The following is a 19,646-nucleotide window of genomic DNA, read 5'->3' on the forward strand; positions in this document are numbered from 1 at the left end:
CCCTAGATAGATCATCATTGATGTATAATGTCCACACCCTGCTGTGAAAAGTTTTTAAAATGCATTTGGAGGTTCTCAGAGTTCTGTCTGGTCTTTAAAATTCAGGCCTGCTTAACTACAGTAGTAGCGAACCAAGTAAATTATTAATTATAAGAATTAAAAATGTTGCTTTGATTTAAACAGCAACAGAAGTTAAATTGCAATGTGCTGTCATAATGGAAAGGAATTGCAGAATACACCAAATTCAACAATAGGGACAAAAACTGAAGATTTTCAGAAAGGTGGAGTCCACTCACCTGGTTAAACACAGACTGAAATAAACTTAATGGACATGAAATAGAGGCATGGCTATGCAATGGTAGAGTTCAAATTTTGCAAATGCATCTTGTGGCTGCACAGGAGTTAAATTCACAGCGATTCATTGAAAATGGTAAACAGCTTTATCCCCTCACCGCACAAAACAACAACAAAAAATTCCCTTTATTAAAAAAAATGGAAACAGGAAAAAAATCCATAACCATTCGAGGGTAGGTCTCCAACCCTAGTGCGTGTACAGGGCCCGCATGGAATAGAATTGAAATGTTGCCAAAAGTCAATGATTCAAATTATTTTCCAAACAAAGGCGAGATGGTAATTTGTTACAAATGAATCACTGAAGGAACCAGGTTTGAATTAAGAGCAGACCGTATAGATCTCATGCTTTATAAAAAAAATTTGTTGTGCATCTTCACTGTTTTGTTGTTGTTGTTGTCAGAGTGGCGTATTAAAATGAATAAAAGGTGCAGTGGATGAGGGACCAGAATCTGGATGTAGGATTCTGCACAGCTTCATGAGACTGTCAAAATGGATCCTTTACCTGGCAGCCTCCTTGCTCTTGGCTGGTTCGTGTTGTGGGCAGCTCTCTCTCTCTCTCTGTATGTCTCTGTCAATCAGGAGGGAAGCGGATGATCTCAGAGGGGACGGGCGGTGCTTGTGTGAATCGATCAGCCCCTCACTGCGAGTGTGTGGTAGTGACTGGGGGCAGCTCGGGGAAAGGAAAGCCGGGGCAGAGAGAGAGAGAGAGAGAGACCGAGAGGCGGAGCGGAACCCAGCAGCTGGGGGCTCGGAGACGGGAATAAACAACGAGAAAATGCAGAGAGAGAGAGACCGGAGATTTCAGCGGGGAATGCTGTAAGAAGCGAGGAGTGATTCACTCTGGGGCTGCAATGTGAAAAGATGGTGAGCAGTCGGGGGACTTTTGCAATCGCTGCGTCTTTTCTTAAAAAAACAAAAGTCGCCTTTTTTTTGTCTCTCCTGTGCTTGTTACTGTGTGCCTCAAATGTACAGGGGACTATGTTCAGGGGCGCTGCGGATATCTTGTAGCAATGCAGGAGGGGGGGAGGTGGTGAAACAAAGCAATGCAGCGTTTGCACCGTAACATTGTCAGGCTGCTGAGAGTCTGCACCTTTTGGGTGAAAGTGAGTGCTCCTTCAGGTACCGAGAGCCTGCACCTTTAGGTGCTAATAGCTGGAGACAGAGCCTGGTACCTCCTCGGGGGGGGGGGGGGGGGGTACCAAGTGTGTGTCGTAGGGGAAATAACTGGCTGCTTATCTAGACGTACGTAGTTTGTGATACATTTTAACTCTAACCACGGTCAGAAATCGAATTTTTGTTACTTCCCTACATTGTTGTAGTTTCTATATTTATACACACTTTTTAAATAAAATAGCTATAATTTATAAAATAATCCGGTGTAATTTTATATCCATATGTTATATACATCCAGTGTAATAACATATTTATAGTAAAACACTATAATCAGTGTAAATATAAAAATGTATACAAATTAATATTGGTTCCTTTTAAAATTCATTTGGACATTGTGTGGTTGGGTGAACTGCAGTTTTGCTGTATTTTGGACAATACTGAAGGTTTATTAAAATTTGGTCATTAGCACAGTTTATTTTTTTCTAACTGTTTTAACGTTGTGTGGTTAGGTGGTTGTCATTAGAGAACAGTGTCAGGATAGTTCATGGTGATACAACTAACCTATTGCTGTCTTTGGCATGTTCAACCATGGAAAACCCTGTTTGTGCTTATGCTCTTAGGGGGTCATTCTTGATGGAATGGAATATAAAGTCCCTTGATAATCCCCTGAATTTGTCCCCAGGAATTTTCCCCCCTCACCCCAGCTTTTTTTCTCTTTCTGGATGACCAGTTCCATCCTGGGTTGAGCAAATATTAGCAAAAATCTCATGTGAAGATGAAGATTCAAATATTGCAACCACAGTTAAGATTTTGATTGATATATTAATATTTGTGTTTATTTTTTTTGATGTGGGTTGTGCTGATGTTTGTTAGACCAGGTAATTTTTAAAAAAAGTATCACCAGTTGAAATAATCGGTAATTGAGCAATGTCATGATTTTACTTGTTTGGCAAAGCAATCTCGATAGGCTGATTGGCCTACTGCTCCTCTGGTCATAATATCAGACCCTTGGTGACAGGGGTCTTCAGGTTTTGCTGCAAGGCCCTTATTACAACTGAAGTGTACCATCAAATAAACTCTTGGCTGCTAAATGGCAAGTAAACGTGTTAAAAATTGAGTCAAAACAGAAAAACTCAGCATCTTTGGAACAAAACAGGATAAGAGTTTCAGGTACAGTGATGTTTCTTTTGGACCTGAAACGTTAACTCTGTGTTTTCTTTCCATAGATGCTGCCAGACCTGCTGAGTTTGTCCAGCAATTTCTGTTCTTATTGGTCAGATTTCCAGCATCCCTGGTTCTTGATTTTGTTTAGAAAGTGGAGAGTTCTGCAGGTTGCTTCCTACTCTTTTATTTCCATGTTGCCACTAATTAAACATCTTGAGGTTTCCTTTGTGAAATGAACTGTGTATATAAGGCAGATGTTGTTGTGGTGGTGTGTATCAGAATTCATTTCAATGGGACTTGTTAGGTTATACAACTACATGGTATACCAATGGACTATGATCTCTCAAGAAGTTCAATGGTAGAAATTAGATAATATGAGCAAATGTTATCACGTTTTTATTGTTTGCTGAATGAGAAGTTTATACCTTGCAATGGGAAAGAAGTTACTTTTTCAATGCTACACAGTGCAATCTCAGATTAAGTAACAAGGTGGTTTAAAAAAACTTAGTTTTGGATATTATGAGTCATCTTATTGAGAGGTTGTATTGCACACATCCGGACCATGTGGGACTTGAATGCAGGCCTTCTGATTAAAAGGTAGAGACATTAAAACTATGCCACAACAACCTTATCTTACATTTTTATGTAATAGAAACACATGAACATTGACTGAAACTATATTAACTGGTAACTAACCTGTGTAGGACTTATGCTAATATCTTGGGAATTACCACATTAACTTTTTTTTTAATTCACTTATCCAACTGTGGTTGGAAAATACCACTGAAGAGGTTTTGCCCTGCTTGCCTGACTATAAAACATAAGGACAGAAGCCCATTCAGGACATCAAATCTGCTCTGCCAACCTATAAAATAGAATGATCGGATAATCCTCAACTCCACTCTCCAGCCTTTTCCCTCTAACTGTTGATTCTCTTACCGATTAAACATCCATCTGTCTTGAATATAATGGCCCAGCCTTGGTTGCCTTTTGTGGAAAAGAATTTCATTGATTCACAACCCTTTGAGAGAAGAAATTCCTCCTCATTTGTTTTAAATGAGCAACTACTTACTCTGAGATTATGCTCTCTGATCCCAGACTCCCACAAAGGGGAACAATTGCTCCATATCTAACCTGCCAAGTTCCTTAAGAATCTTGTTAGTTTCAATAAGGTTGTCTTTCATTTTTCTGAAGTCCAATAAATACAGGCCCAACCCACTCAAATGTTCCTCATAAAGCAAACTTTCCACACCTGGTAACATTCCAGTGATCCTTCTGTGGACTGCTTGCAATGCCAGATTCTGGATCAGTGATGCTGGAAGAGCACAGCAGTTCAGGCAGCATCCAAAGTGCAGCGAAATCGACGTTTTGGGCAAAAGCCCTTCATCAGGAATAAAGGCAGTGAGCCTGAAGTGTGGAGAGATAAGCTAGAGGAGGGTGGGGCTGGGGAGAAAGTAGCATAGAGTACAATGGGTATAACATATCTTTCCTAAGGGACCCTGAACTGTTGAGCATTCCAGCTGTGGTCTGATTTATGCCTTGTATAATATTAGGCAAGAGCTCCTTGCATTTAAACTCCATTCCGTTTGAAATAAAGCTGACATTCTGTATGCCTTCCCTATTACCCTGAACGTAGATGTTAGTAATCTATGATTCAGGAGCACTCCCAAACCTCTTTGTTCTGTAGTTTTCTCCTTTTTAAATAATGTTCAACTCCTCTATTCCTCCTGCTGAAGCACATTTTCCCACATTATATTCCATCTGCCAATTTTAGATAGGAAACAGACTGGAATCCTTGCAGCTGCAGTATTATGCGTAGGTCATATATATTGAAATACAAACTGTGCAATATCCTTGTGGAAAAATATAATAGCTAAACACCATGAACTCAAGCAGTCCTTACGTCAGCACATCCACTTCAATTCTAATCCGCTGATTTTTATAGAGCTTCAGCATAGAAGTGCTGTAGTTCCACAATCAGAGCAATCCATTTTATTATTAGTTGACCAAGTGCATCACTACACAGCTGTGATGACCCTGGGAAGTTTGTGTCACTCTATTAAAGAATAGGATCCAAATTCCAGTGTAGTGTGGGTCACTTAATCTGGCCTGGGCAGAGCAATTTTGCAGCGAGAGGACTGGGGAAATAGACCATGTGTTTTTAAGATCTCTGTATCGTCATAGGAACAGCTTGTATCTGAGAGCACATGGTGTATGCAGCAAACTAAAGTTTTTTAACGTTTGATTTTAGGTGCAGATATTTGCTATTTTCAAATTCCTCCTGACAGCAATAATATTTACAAGCAAAATAAAACTGCAGTATGAATGCAACAGTCTTATGACACTGGAATGTTGATTCTTTAAGATACTATATTCTTGTGAAGATTTTGGAAATTTGATACAGATGCCTCTTGTAGTGGCAAATTTATTTTTTCCAATTTGTCTTTTGCTTTTTTAAAAATAGCTGTTCTTGGCTCAGATATTTTACATTACCAATAAAGTCAAAAGCCAAGAGCTAATATTACCTCTACATCTGGCTTAGTGGTTTAAAATTTTGTTTTTCAGATAAAGTTTGTCCCTTTTTAAAAAAAATCTGTAGGTTATTAGAAAGATAATATTTATAATGCCTTTCATGTCTGCAGGAAGTCTGTCACCAGTGCAGTATAGGCAGAAGTGACTAATTTGTACACCACAAAGCCACTCAAACAGCAAGTTGGATAACCGACTAGTCAGTGTGTTTTGGTAACGTTGTTTGCGACCTAGACCAGACCAGAGAGAGAACAGCTCTTGGTCTTTTTACATACACTAGAGCAGAAAAGTTAATTTACACCAACCTGCTTCAACCTGAAATTGAAATACTGGAAATTTCCTGGCTGTTAAAAGATATGTAAGCATAGAACCAAACAACAGCAGTTCCACTTAGCTCAACAATGAAATATAAGCACTGTTATGGCACATGGTTAGAGACAGAGAGAAGCATACAACACAATACTTTTCATTTCCTTGGTTGGGGCTATTTTACCACAGTGGGATGGCTACATATTTGCTTGGAGAAATTCAGATAGGGCATTGTGGAACACAGTGTGCTCTTGGATCTCATGATGAATATTAGGGGGAAGGAAGGGTTGGAGAACTGGGAGGACAGTTTGCTAGGGCAGCATCATTTATGAACAGATGTGTGCTCATGATGGTTTGAAAAGGTGGGACAGAATCCAAAAACAGGGAACCGTTTACAACATTAATATCATATAGGCAAGAAATGGGTGTTGGAGTGTGCCCTAAATGGAAATTTGTGGGATACATTAGAACTACTTATAAGAAAAAAAAATGTTGATCAGTCACCATGAGGTTTGATTGTAGGAAGAGGAGAGCATGTGGCCCGTCAGGTCTGCTATGCTGTTCAGTCTTATCAAAGACTATCCACCAATCTCACTGCCAGACTCTCTCCATGTGTCTTGATGCCTTTAGTGCTCAAGTTCAAACCTGTCTTTTTTAAAAACTAACAAACTTGATAACAATGGGAGATGCTGCTACTCATTCTGCGAATATCTTTGATAAACATTTACAAAAAAATAACTTCAGTGATTCATTGTATTAATTTATGACTTGGTTTTGATATAACTGGATGCTACGAATGTTGACCTGTGTTTGTTTGAGTTTGAAAATGAATCTTCAAAACCAATTGCAGTGATTAGGATTAAAATGCAGACACTCCTTCTAATATTTTAATCTTTTCGATGAAACATGTTTTCAGAGTAGTACTGGATTGTCCGTCTTTCAAAATCTGATTAAAATACTGAATAATGTTTTTCGGCAGATCCATAAATTAGCCAATAGTGTGGATAAATGTTGCTTGAGAGTAACAAATTAATTAAGATAGAAAAAACACAGAATAATCATTGATAAGGAATGTCAGATTTAACTTTCATGTTTTATTTTAAATTTTGATTCTTTACGTGTGGGGAGTGGGGTAGGGGAACTAATACATTTGAAACACAGCTTAGTGATCAGAGGGAAAATATTAGACCCTCATCTGTGTATGATAAACCTTGGTCAGAACAGAGGTGAGTCTACCCTTTTTCATGTTTTTTAAAGATAATAAATTTCTTTAAAAATATCTAAATTCACTGAAGTTAATATTTAAAGAATAACTTTTGTCTCAGAGTTAAAAAGTTTCATTAAAGTTTTAACAGTGACAATTGAGAATGCCACAGTGAGCCAGTACAAACTAGTTGATCCGAAATATTTCCTTTCTAAAGGAAACTGTGTATTTATGGAGCAATTTTCTGGTCTTGTCACTTCCTACTCATTATCCACTTGGTTCTGCAATGTAGAAATTACAACAACAGGAACTTTAAAATGGACAGTATTCTTTCTTTTGTGCAAAAAGAAAGTCCCAGTCTTCCTGCACCCCATGGAAACTTTTAAACGTAGCAGAGGGATGTTCAAAGTTCAGCCCAATAGCCTAAAGGAAAGCAGGTTACAATCTCCAACAAAGCTTTCGTTAGCAATAAGAACTCAACGTCAAAACATCTGTTGATATTCTAGGAGTTATTTCATTCACGTTCTTAATCTGATTAGATTTCACATGTGGCTGTAGCTGAAACATGTTATTAAAGCTATAACTTAATGATGCAGACAACATTGAAAAGCGTCAAAGCTGTTGTGAATAGATCTAACATTTGTTACAGAGCATAGTCACACTACATTTAGGGAAGAAAATGGTACATTTTTTTAAAAAAACAATTAATCTTGGGTATTATCGAAGAACCTAGGAGTGGGACATCTATAATTGTACAGCTGCATGCTTTTCATAGTTCAAGTGAAGATGATATCAAGTTTTGCACATGCACCATTGTAACTGATTGAAATTCCCCTGTAGCAGGCTTGCTTTCCATTCCTGCTTCTCAGTTTTCCCCAAGTAATCCCAGCCATGACAAGGGAATTCATTGAATAATTTTTTTTAACCCTCTTTGTACTTTTTTTTTCCTTTTTAAAAAGTGAATCAATGTGTATGTGGAAATATTAATACGTGCACATAAGGAACAGACAACCATGCAGATCCCATCAGGTTTGCTGACTTACTGTGTAAGAGCTGCTTGCATCAAGCCCCCCACATTATCCATTTGTATATTAGTCAAGTATACTGATTTATGATCTGGGTGGAATAATTCTGGGTGTAGCACAACAGATATAAATTTCAGAATATTTTTGGAAGGTTGAGGATGTAAATTGAATTTTGTGTTCATCGATAAAGTTCTTCCCTGCATCAAAATCAAAACTGATGCTATTGGAATGGAATTTAAAGGTTCCAACTTGAATTTGCTGAATGGCTTAATAAACTATGTTAAAATGTTTCCTTTCTCTGCCTCCCACAAAAACATTTTAATGAGTAAAACCAAATATGTTTCAGATTCTGATGTGGAGGCACCGGCATTGGATTGGGGTGGACAAATTCTGAAGTCCCACAACACCAGCTTATAGTCCAACAGGTTTATTTGAAATCACTGGCTTTTAGAGCGCTGCTCCTTTGTCTGTGGGCTTCACCTGATGAACGAGCAGTGCTCCAAAAATTTGTGATTTTAAATAAACTCCTGGGACTATAACCTAGTGTTGCGTGACTTCTGAACTTGTTTCAGATTCTGTTGGTTTTAGCAGCATGTGATGCTTTACTTTTGATCAAGGGGCTAGAGTGAGACTAGCTTGAGCAAAAGACAAAGTTCTGAAGATAGCTTCTCAGTTGGAAAACATTAAAGTGATTTGACCAGAATGACATTTTGTTTTAAACAGGAGCCTGCCACAGTCCAAAATCTTCAAGGCACACATTCTTAGAATCTTTTCCCAAAAGAAAAAACTTGTTCTAAGGATGTTTCAGCCGAGTCTCTGGCTGCCCTCCAGCATTCTGTTCTTGAGACCATTTGTCATCTTGTAATGTCAGTGTATTCCAGGGGGCTATTTTACTGTGGTGTCATTAAACTGTCCTGTTTTCAGCCGAAGTGTACACGCATGTACATACATGGCTGGGAAAATCACCTGGGGGTCTAGGAGTCAACAGTAACAAGGTCATTCAAACTCTAATTAGATAACACTGCACACCCAGTGACCAAATCATACACATTCTTGATCTGTGTGTAATAGCATTAACTGGCTTATTACTTATTGAGGGAGGAATAACAAAATACATGTTCAGCAATCTACTGTATTATAACTTGTGATTGCTTGAAATGTGGTATTCTTTTACTTTGCCTTGATGTTTGCAAGATGAGAAGCTTCAGCCATTTTCAATGGAATAAGAGTTAATGTTAGATCTCTACAAAACCTCATGTAAACATTTTTTTTGATTACGATTAGATTACTTAGTGTGGAAACAGGCCCTTCGGCCCAACAAGTCCACACTGACCCGCCAAAGCGCAACCCACCCATATCCCCACATTTATCCCTTCACCTAACACTATAGGCAAGTTAGCATAGCCAACTCACCTGGCCTGCACATCTTTGGACTGTGGGAGGAAACCGGAGTACCCAGAGGAAACCGGAGTACCCGGAGGAAATCCACACAGACACGGGGAGAATGTGCAAACTCCACACAGACGGTCGTCTGAGGTGGGAATTGAACCCGGGTCTCTGGTGTTGAGGCAGCAGTGCTAACCACTGTGCCACCATGCTGCCCCTTAGACTTGCTCAAAATTTCAGAGCTATGGATTGGTCAATTTGGTTTCCAAACTCCTGGAAAATGTGCTATAATCTTTTAATGCAATCTCCTGGCAGTGTTTACTATTTATGGCCCATTGATTTTTCAGTGTGCGTGCATTTAAAGGCACTTGATTTGAAAATGCTTTTAGGACTTTCATTTCTGCAACTGTTAAAATGATGCATTATGCGATTACATTTTGGCAGTTCTGGACACGAGAACGATCCTGCAATAGACCAGTTTCACTTTGATCACCTACAAGGATTCTTGCTCCAGCATTATAAACTTTAAAATCCTTGTCACCACTTCAAATTGCTGCACAAACATGGCCATGTGATCATGTCCAGGATCTAATCTTCCCTTGTATCAGTCAGACCTCCACATTGCCTACTTATGTTTTGTGTAAAAAATGAGGTCTGCAGATGCTGGAGATCACAGCTGAAAATGTGTTGCTGGTCAAAGCACAGCAGGCCAGGCAGCATCTCAGGAATAGAGAATTCGACGTTTCGAGCATAAGCCCTTCATCAGGAATGTTTTGTGCCTGACGACAGAGCCTCCAGCTGTCTCTGTCCTATCTTTCGACTACCGCGTCCTTTTCAATTTTAAAATGATTTAGTTCATTTTTTTAAAAAAAGCTTTAGTTATCCCTTCTACACTTATATTAGGCTTGTCACTGATTGAAAGAATCATTCCAAATCTATCTTAGTCAATGTGTACCATTCTCAATAATAAAGAACTGGCGTCGAGCTGGTGCATTGAGGCTAATTTTAAAAAACTAATGAAAATGTACTTTATCAAACCAGTTTTAAAAGTCAATTTTGTAATATATGCGACATTAAGGGTGGCTATAACAACACATCTTGAACAGCATGACCAAACTAAATCTTGCAGGACTAGATGACTTTGAGATATCCAAATTAAAGAAGTCTTTTTTTTAAATTTTCAAAAAAAACCCCAAAAATCTTCAGATGCTGGAAATCAGAAATACAAACACAAATTGCTGGAGAGAAAGCAGAATTGGTGTTTTGGGTCCACTGACCCTCCTTCAGACCCTTCGTTTTTTTTTATTACTGTAGTCCACATATTGCAGCCTTTTAATGCAATACGGTGCTTGGGACTGTCACTGTAAATAATTGACCAATGTCAGCTCATGTACAAAAAGAGGATCAGCAAAATGTGAAAATTTGTCCTTCCTACAGAATGTAGTAGCATAATGTACATGACCAATTGAAACACAAAATGTGGTCCTGTCAGTTCAATATAGGAGATACTGACTGAGGTCACTATGAAGATCCCACCTTCCAAACCTCACCTGTGGCAAGGTAATCCTCAGGTTAAACCAACAATTATTTCTCTCAAGACTATGGTGACTTTCCCTGAATAGGATATATAAAATAGGCCACTCAGCCCCACCATTCCATGCACTATTTATGCTCCTTCTAGCCTCCTCTCATCTTCCTATTATCACCCTCCATCCCATCGTCTGCTTGCCTAGCTTCCTCTCAAGTGTATTTATACTACTATTCATTTCAGGAACTCCTGGTAGGGAGTTCCACATTCTCAGCACTGCTTGGGTAAGAAATTTCTCCTGAATTCCCTGTTGGATTTCTTGGTGATAACCCGTGGTTGTGCTTTCCCTAAAAATGAAAATAATATCTATCTTAATTTTTAAAGACCTTTGTTAGGTCACCCCTCTTCAAAAGAGAAAACAAGATCTCCACCCTTGTAGTCATGTATTTCCAATATTATCCTTGTAAATCATCTTCATACCCACTCCAGTGTCTCTATCCTTTTTTGATCACAGCAGAATTGCATTCAACATTTTGTCTAATGAATGTTCAAGAAAGGTTTAGCTTAATTCCCTCCCCAGAAACTGAGTAGAGTTCTTTTGATAGAACTTTGGTAAATTTATACACTTAAGGCCTCCTTGTTCTTATATTCAACCTCATTTCAAGCAATAGGTGATCTCCCTGACTCTGGGCAGAAGTGAGGACTGCAGATGCTGGAAACCAGAGTAGAGATTAGAGGTGTTGGAAAAGCACAGCAGGTCAGGCAGCATCAGAGGAGCAGGAAAATCGACGTTTCAGGCAAAAGCCCTTCATCCAGAGCTTTTGCCAGAAACGTGGATTTTCCTGCTCCTCTGGTGCTGCCTGACCTGCTGTGCTTTTCCAGCACCACTCCAACTCCAACCTCCCTGACTCTGCCAACTAAACTATGCTACCTTGTTTTTAGCTGTCTTCACGTTTTATAGGAGATCATTAGAATGGGCGAAAATGACTATCCTGGCACCACCTGCAAGGCTTAGGAGTCAGCTGCAATTGTAGCAATGTCTTTTCAATTCCAAAATCTACATAGTTTCTGACCCGCTCCAAAGTTTGTAATAACATCTCTGAAATCGGGGCTCTTGTGGTGCAATGGTATTTTCTGATCAACCTATTCAACGTCTAAACAACAAAGTAATTTCTAAACAGCAGTGTTCCCAGCATGAATTCTTTCTAAGAATCACTTTCCCATGAAACCTTTCTGCTTTAAAACTAACCAGCAATATACTTAACCACTTTGATCACTGAGCCTACACACTTTGAGCTTTAACCTTACTTTGTGGCACCTTATTGAAGGCCTTTTGTAAATCCAAGTCACATCTATATTTATTGCCTATTCTTTCCTTCCTTGGTGAAGTATATCAGTGCTGACTATTCATGACATTTAATTTATAGATGGTCTTCTAGTCTCTCCTTTTGTAGGGAATTCATTATCTTCCAAAACAAAAAGCCCTGACTCTAATTCCCTGGACATTTTCTGTCCCAATTCTTTACTATAGGAATTGTACTATTATCTAGCAGTTCTGTAGCACCATACATTTCTGATGAATTACTAAATATGTTTAAACCCCCTAACATGGACAACATTTAAGTGAAACACACTGGCTATGAGTATCAGAAACCAACTTCATTAATTTCATTTTGTTCTGAAAATCATGATTTTAGTTTAGAGGAAGTTTTCATGGTAAGAGGTTAATGGGCAAAGATAGAAATGGCCTGATTTGGGAAACTTGTCTACTTTAGCATTATACTTAAGAGAATTCATCAATTGCTGAGATCACATGGGTCATAACTGTACCTGTACCATTCACATTAAGTTATACTGAAGAGACTGGGATAGGTATTTCAGTGTGGCCAAATTTTCTTTAACTTCCACAGAGTTATGCCTTACCAGGTGGTATTGTGTTCCTCTCCATGTGTCAGATTCAAAAATATATTAGAAGCATCTGGACCATTTGCAAAGCATGGTTTTGTAAATGAAGGAAAGTTTTAAATGCTGGTTTATTTCATAGAGAGGCTGGGGGAATTTCAGAATCATGGTATTCCCCCAGCCAAAACAAAATAATACTTTATAACTAAATACTTTGGGAAAATCCTTCAATTTATTTTTTAAAAAAAGGGGTGGGGAAAGACAGGATTCTTACCTGGACGGTCCACCAAAATTTTGTCGGAAAATTAGTGTGACTTGTTCTATTGCAGTGCCAGCTAATAACCCTCAAATACAGTATGCTTATTCAAACTTTTTTCTTTCAGACCTTTTTGCAAGAATCTCACCTCTATCAAACATCCTAGTCATCGATTTGAAGTAGCACTCTTTTCACAATCTGCAATTGAAGGCTTACACTGGACACTTGCCATGTCTATGGACCACAGCCCCACCACCGGAGTGGTCACAGTTATTGTGATTCTGATTGCCATCGCGGCTCTCGGTGCATTGATCCTGGGCTGCTGGTGCTACCTGCGACTGCAGCGAATAGGTCAGTCGGAAGATGAAGAAAGCATCGTGGGAGAAGGCGAGACCAAAGAGCCCTTTCTGTTGGTGCAGTACTCAGCCAAAGGGCCACGGGTAGAGCGGAAAGCTAAGCTGACAGCTAATGGGACCGAAGGTCATGGTTAACATTCAGTCACAGTTCACAACTGCAGATTCTGCCATTTGGACTGAATAACATTTGTAGGATAATCATTCTTCATACTGTGAAGGTTTAATTCTGTTCAAGCTGCTTTATTAAAAACAAATAGCAAGGTTAGCAGAAAACAGCAAGGACTAGCCAGCAGTCTGTTGATCTGCAACTGCATGTTATCAAAGATCAAGACTAGCCATTCAAAATTCCTGTTTATTTTGCAGTGTTTCCTACTTGAATTTTAATCCCTTTTAACTGAGCCTGTTTTGATGGAGCAACTACTGTTAAGTTTCATCCCTACTGAACCTGTGGATCTCTGAAAATAATTTGCATTGATCAGTATGAAAACTTCTTTCTGTATTGTGCAGGATAGTATTACCCGAGTACAAAATGAACTGCTGTAAATGTTACCACAGCAAAGGCCATGTTAAGTGATCATCTTTAATGCATATTTTGTTGTTGAGCCTAGGTTTATGGGGAGGGTGGGGGTATTGAGATAGGGCAGTCTGAAGATTTAAAAAAAAACTAGAAATGAATTAGAAATTCAACGTAAACTTTTGTTTAAAAAATTAATCTAACACACTACCAACGCTGTTCATTTACCTAATGATACAGCTATTTCATCTTTAATACATATTTTGTTGTTGAGCCTAGGTTGTATGGTGAGAGTGGGGGTATTGCATCACCTCAACTTAGATCTTGTATTGTCTTTAGAAAGGTTTTTTAAAAAAAATTAAATTAAAAAGGGGAAGAGAGAGCCATTATTTCAATGGGATCATAAAATGAAAGATGTAGAATCGTTCTTGCATTTTGCACAGAGTGAGATAGTGCTAAAGTGGTGTATGACTGCAAGGATGCTACCAAAGCACTTTTTCCTAAACTGATTCCAGGCTGCACCTATGATGGAGAATGCTGTAATTCACAGTCTGCAAATGATCCGGAAGGTTTGCAGTGAAGTTAAAATGGTGGCTGAGCAGTTTTCTGTTTTAATTCAAAGCATGTTTAATATGGTCAAATTGTACTTAAAACAGTATCATTTCAAAATAACTTGATAAGATTGTTGTATCTTATGACCAGATTTTGTTCCCCTTCCTGTAATTCATTAGTTTACAGAAATAAAATTTACTGTGTGTAACAAATTTCACATTAGTGCAATATTCAAATGTAAACAAAGAATTTCCCCTTTTACCAGATTTTTGATTTACAAAAAAGATGCTCAAGATTGGAACTTGATAAATGAAGTTCTTGTTTTTAAAAAAAAACCATAATTCTGTAGAAAGAAACTTTTACTGACATTTCGAACTTCACATGAGATCTCCGCCAACCTGATGTAGAATAGTTTATATTCCTGGGGCAATTTTGTTTTTAAAAGGTCAGCAGCAGAATGCCTTGCATCTGCAGTTTCATGATTATCTCTTTTCACAATGTAGGAGTATCATGACAAGAAAAAGATTCGGTTTCAGCATTATTTTCTGAACGGGAAGTTAACAGAGATTCCTCTTCAGCACGAACTGGAGTTGAGGAGGGATAAGTGTTTTCCTCCAGCAGTTCTTCAATTGAGGCCATATATGTCTTAAGCAAGGTGTTTTCTTTGAGGAGTTTCTCAGACACTGCTGTAATTTCACTCAGTTTCTCTGCTGTTTTGGCTAGCTCTACATTTCTCAGGTTATACAAATCTTGTAGTTTCTCATTATGACTTTTCAGCTTTTCGTTTTTCTCCTCCAGAGCTCGATTATGGAGCTTCAATTGGTGCTCCTCGTGCCTGGTCGCTGAGAGCTGCAAAGCCAGTTGCTTTTCAGCTTGATGCAACACCTGCATCTCTGCACGGAGTCTCTGCAGCTCTTTCTCCAGTTGGCTAATTCGGTCTTTCTGTAATTCTGCTGCTTTTTGGATACAGTCTGGATTACAAGACTGGAATGGGTCTTGATGAACTAACTGGGTAGAATGAGAGAGAATGAACCTCACTAGATTAGGAACAGTAAATGGCAGAGCTTCAGGGTACTTCACACTCAAGTCTTTCCTGAAAGTAAGAGTAAAGAGAAAGTAAATTTATGGAAAATATCCTGATGTTGACCAACATGAACATTTCTGTATTATAGAAATTTTTACTCTGAACATTTCATTATTAATTTAAAAGGAAATCAGTTGTTTTATCAACATTTTTCACTACTCCTCAGAAAAACAGGATATCATACCCAAACAATCCCAGTAATGGTAGATAGTCAACAAGGAGGAAATCAATGTAGCATCAAGGGTATTGATCCAACATAAATGGTTCAAAAGTTGGATAGATTAAAGATTTCTTAATCCTTGAACTTCATACAACTATTGCCACACAAAAAAAAACGGTTTCCTTTAATTTCTGTGTTCCTGAATGTGTGCAGTACATCACGTGGTAACACAATTCCCTCAGCAGCAGCATTCCTTCGGTGCGTAAATGGACATTGTTTATACTTGAAAATACATGTTGACAGGTTTGAATGGAGGAAGCCATAGTTAATCTCAATAAATAGAAATGCTGACAGGTATACGTCTCAGTCAAGGTTGCCAAGTACAAAATAAATCCTTTGGCTCACTTTTCTCCTTTGTGTAATTGGTCTCCAGGCCCTTAGACTATCTTTTAAGCCAAAGCAGCATTCAGCTTGGAATTAAATTATGAGACCTCTAGTCTATCATGGTTTTTGGAGCCAGAAGAAAAGGCAACTCACTCTCTGGTCTGTTATTCCAACAAATTTCAAGAGATCCTAAAATAGCTGATCTGGATCAAATTGAACAATTGTAGAGTTAGAAGAACATTATTTCCAAAAAAGGTTTGTGCTTTCTGTAATTATCCAGCCACAAACTGTAGTGTAAGCAATTTCATAACTGCTTCCTTATTCAAGTCAGTCAAATATGTTGATGCTTTAAAAAAAGAACATCCAAGTGGGAATTAAAACTAACATTAAAAGGAATTGAAACAGATTTCAAAAGGAAAATGATAGGATGTGCAGAACTGGCAAGGGCAACATTTACTGCCCATCAATTGACAAAGGGATAGTGAGCAGCCTCCTGGGAAGGTGCTCCCACAGTGAGTGCTCAGAGGTATGGACTTCCACAAATTTGACCCAGTAATGGATGAAGGAAGGGCAATATAGTTCGAGGTCAGATGGGGAGTGTGATTTTGGAGAGGAACATGCCAATGAAGTTCTCCTACACTTTCTGCAATCTTCTTTATGTTGGTGTTAGTTGCAGATTTAGCCTGTACTATTGAAGGTACTTAGGATAACTGGAGTCTATCTTGTAAGTACATCTGCTGCCTCATAAACAAACATTCTCTCTTTCTCTCCATTTCAAGTACAATATCATGGATGGAGTGCCCATCAAGTGAAGAGTATTGCATCTTACTCCCTCTAGGTGCTGGACAGTTTTGGGGTGGGGGGGTGAGGAGGAGAGGATGGTCAGGAGGAAAGTTACTCTCCTCAGGAATGCCAGCTTGTTAAGTTTCTGGTTAATAGTGACGTGAGGATACTGATAGTGGGGAATTCTTTGCTGGTAAAAAGTCATTGCATGTGAAAAGGGGGAATTATCAAATTCTTTGTTATTGGAAATGACCATTATCTAATACTCGTGTAACGCAATTGGTTTTGCCATGAATTATCCCAAGCCTAATTACTGTCCAGGGTCTTGCTGCATGCTAACATAGTCTGCGCTCTTTATTTGAAAAGTGTGAAGTCTTCAGCAATATATCCCCATTTATGACCCTGGGAAGGTAAAGATGATGAAGCAGCTGAAGATGGGTGAGCCTAGAACATTGCCCTGAGGAACTCCTGCAGTGATGTCTAGAGGCAGAAATGATTAGCCTCTAACAAATGCAAACATTGTGCTCAGTTACGTTCCAGCCAATGAACGGTAATGCCCAATTTGCACACTTCTGTTTTACTAGGGCATCTTGATATCTGACTCTGTCTGAAGGACAATCACTTCTTGAGCTCCATACTTTGGTGCATGTTTGGGAGCCAGTGAGCAGATTATGGGAGAGTAAGTGCTGCTTGATAACATTGCCAACTAAACCTTCTATCTCCCCCAGGTGGTTGAGAAAAGACTAATGGGCTGGTAAGTGGCCATTTGGAAGTATCCTGCGCTTCTTTAGAATTAGAATAGAACAAATCACTTATGATTTCTCTGCATCAACATCTATCTCAACATCCACAAATGATCATTAATTCCTGATAAAGTGCTTAGGCCTGAAACAGATTCTCCTGCTCCTCGAATGCTGCCTGACCAGTTGTGCTTTTCCAGCACCACACACTCAATGCTACTCTGGTAGTGTTGACTGAGCCTGCCACAGGCGGGATAAATGTACTCAACTTTGTCTTTAAATCAATCTACCTTTACCAGATGCTTCTGTCCATGACAGTACCAATAGGACTTACCATCACACAGAAGATATCACCCTTCATTATGCTAAATGGGATACAACTTGAACAGCGGGGCAATTTATGACTATCAGCAGCAGAATCGTATTCCATCACAATTTGTAATCTCACAGCCTGGCAGAGCCTCTACCCTATTACCAAGGCAGACTGACCTCAAAATGAAGTGTCAATCTAGTAAAGGCACCACCTAAGTTTACATGTATGACAAACAGTACATGTAGCCTGTGATAGACAAGGCTAAATGATTCCAACAGACCGAAAACAAACACAAAGGTCTGTTCAGCACCATTTGCAACTCTTCAGGTACTGAAGCAGTCCATATCCAAATGCAGAGATCCATAGCAGCCCAAGCCTGATTGAAACATTCTTGCACATGCCAGGCAATGACTACCTGAACAAGAAAACCCACACTTTGCTTCTTGATATTCAATGCACTACCATTGCTGAATTGCCAACTAATATCATCCTGGCATTGCTACTGACTAAAATCTGTCCTGGAACAGCCATATAAATACTGTGGCTACAAGAGCAGAACATAGGCTGAGAATTCAACCGGCGATTCACTTCTTAACTCACCAAAGCCAATCACTATCTACAAGGCACAGTGCAGAATTGGAATGGAATACTCCCCACTTGCCTGGATGAGTGCAACTCCAACAACATCAAGAAACTCAACATTATCCAGAAAAAAAATCAGTGCGCTTCATTGACACAACATCCAAGACCTTCAACATTCACTCCCTCCACCAAATACCAATGTAGAGTGATGGCAACGTGGAAACCATTTATGAGATGCACTTTAAAACTCACCAAGGCTTTGTCTTTTAACCCCTTCCAAACGTTCATCAACCACTGAGAAAGACAAGGGCATCAAGTAGACCAACTATAAAGATTCCCTCCAAGCTACAAATCATCCCAACTTGGCCCGATATTGTCGTCAATGGGTCAAAAGTCTTGAAATTTCCTCCCCAGCAATACTGGTGAACCCATGCCACATGGACTTACATGCTTCAACAAGGCAGATATCTACCACCTAAGAGGGCAATTAGGGACGGACAATTAATGCTGGCCTCGCCAGCAACACCCAATATGTGTCTCGTATGCCTGAACATCTGTTACAGGTAAGGTGGTCATAGTATTTAGATTGTGTTAGGCAGGAGAATGATTCATCTTACTGGAGTTGGAGTTGAAGGGCACAAGTATACATTCATTATTCCAGCACATAATCTCTTCTGATCTCAGAAGTATTACTAGATGATGACATGGAGGTCGGATGGACACTTCCACTCACAAAGCCGTGGAGCTACCTTAGAATCTTCTTGTACAATATACAGGTTGGGCTCCAAGGGGTTATGAAGCCCCTTTTACAAAGTACAGTATACCAGAGAGAGACATCTCACTAAAAGCCTCTGCACCACCTTTTCAATCCTAAAACACATCTTTTTCTACAAAGAATAGGATGCAGCATGAACATATTTTGTCATCGAAGAGATTGCTTGCTTTTAACCAGAATTCTCCAAAATAAAATGTACTATTTGTGCAAAAAAGTGTTTATTGGAACCCAGATAATTTCTCTGAGAAAAATGAAAAGGTTGCTCCATAACCTTTTCATAAGTAACTTGAAAGAGTCATTAGGAAGAAGTAATCTGCCAGTCCTGGTCAGATTCAATGTAACGCCCAGAAAGAGCAAAGCAGTTTAGACAAAACATGGCATCATTATAGCATGACCATACTCTCCTGCATTTTTTTAAGAAAAGACTTTTTCTTGAAATATTCTACATAGATTCAACTATTGTGCTGAGGTTTTTGCTTTTAAATGAAAAGCATGTCAGCAAATGTCTTCCAAACATGGCTTCTGCTGACTTTGTGAGCGTCTGGTTTTTCCACCCTGCAGCAAGTTACAAATAGCACATGATGCTTTCAGCTTTAACAGTCGATACTTCCTCTGACATACTTAGTGACTGAA

The 19,646-nt window shown here is 39.0% G+C and overlaps 2 protein-coding genes across 5 annotated transcripts in view; one reads left to right on the forward strand and one right to left on the reverse strand.

Annotated features, from left to right (window-relative positions):
- Window positions 1-965: 965 nt before the first annotated feature.
- Window positions 966-14,404, forward strand: snn (stannin). The gene is made up of 2 exons (XM_060840511.1): window positions 966-1,218; window positions 12,898-14,404. The coding sequence occupies exon 2, from the start codon at window positions 13,001-13,003 to the stop codon at window positions 13,259-13,261; it is 261 nt and encodes an 86-aa protein (XP_060696494.1). The 5' UTR covers window positions 966-1,218; window positions 12,898-13,000; the 3' UTR covers window positions 13,262-14,404.
- A 129-nt stretch (window positions 14,405-14,533) lies between these two features.
- txndc11 (thioredoxin domain containing 11) overlaps window positions 14,534-19,646 on the reverse strand; it is a 78,790-nt gene continuing 73,677 nt past the window's right edge. For all 4 annotated transcript variants that reach the window (XM_060840507.1, XM_060840506.1, XM_060840508.1 and 1 more), the window contains one exon: window positions 14,534-15,285. In XM_060840507.1, coding sequence (XP_060696490.1) covers window positions 14,685-15,285 — 601 coding nt within the window. In that variant the 3' untranslated portion in view covers window positions 14,534-14,684. The remainder of the gene's footprint in view (window positions 15,286-19,646) is intronic.

Source organism: Hemiscyllium ocellatum, chromosome 20 (assembly GCF_020745735.1).
Source record: "Hemiscyllium ocellatum isolate sHemOce1 chromosome 20, sHemOce1.pat.X.cur, whole genome shotgun sequence".
Taxonomy (NCBI): Eukaryota; Metazoa; Chordata; class Chondrichthyes; order Orectolobiformes; family Hemiscylliidae; genus Hemiscyllium; species Hemiscyllium ocellatum.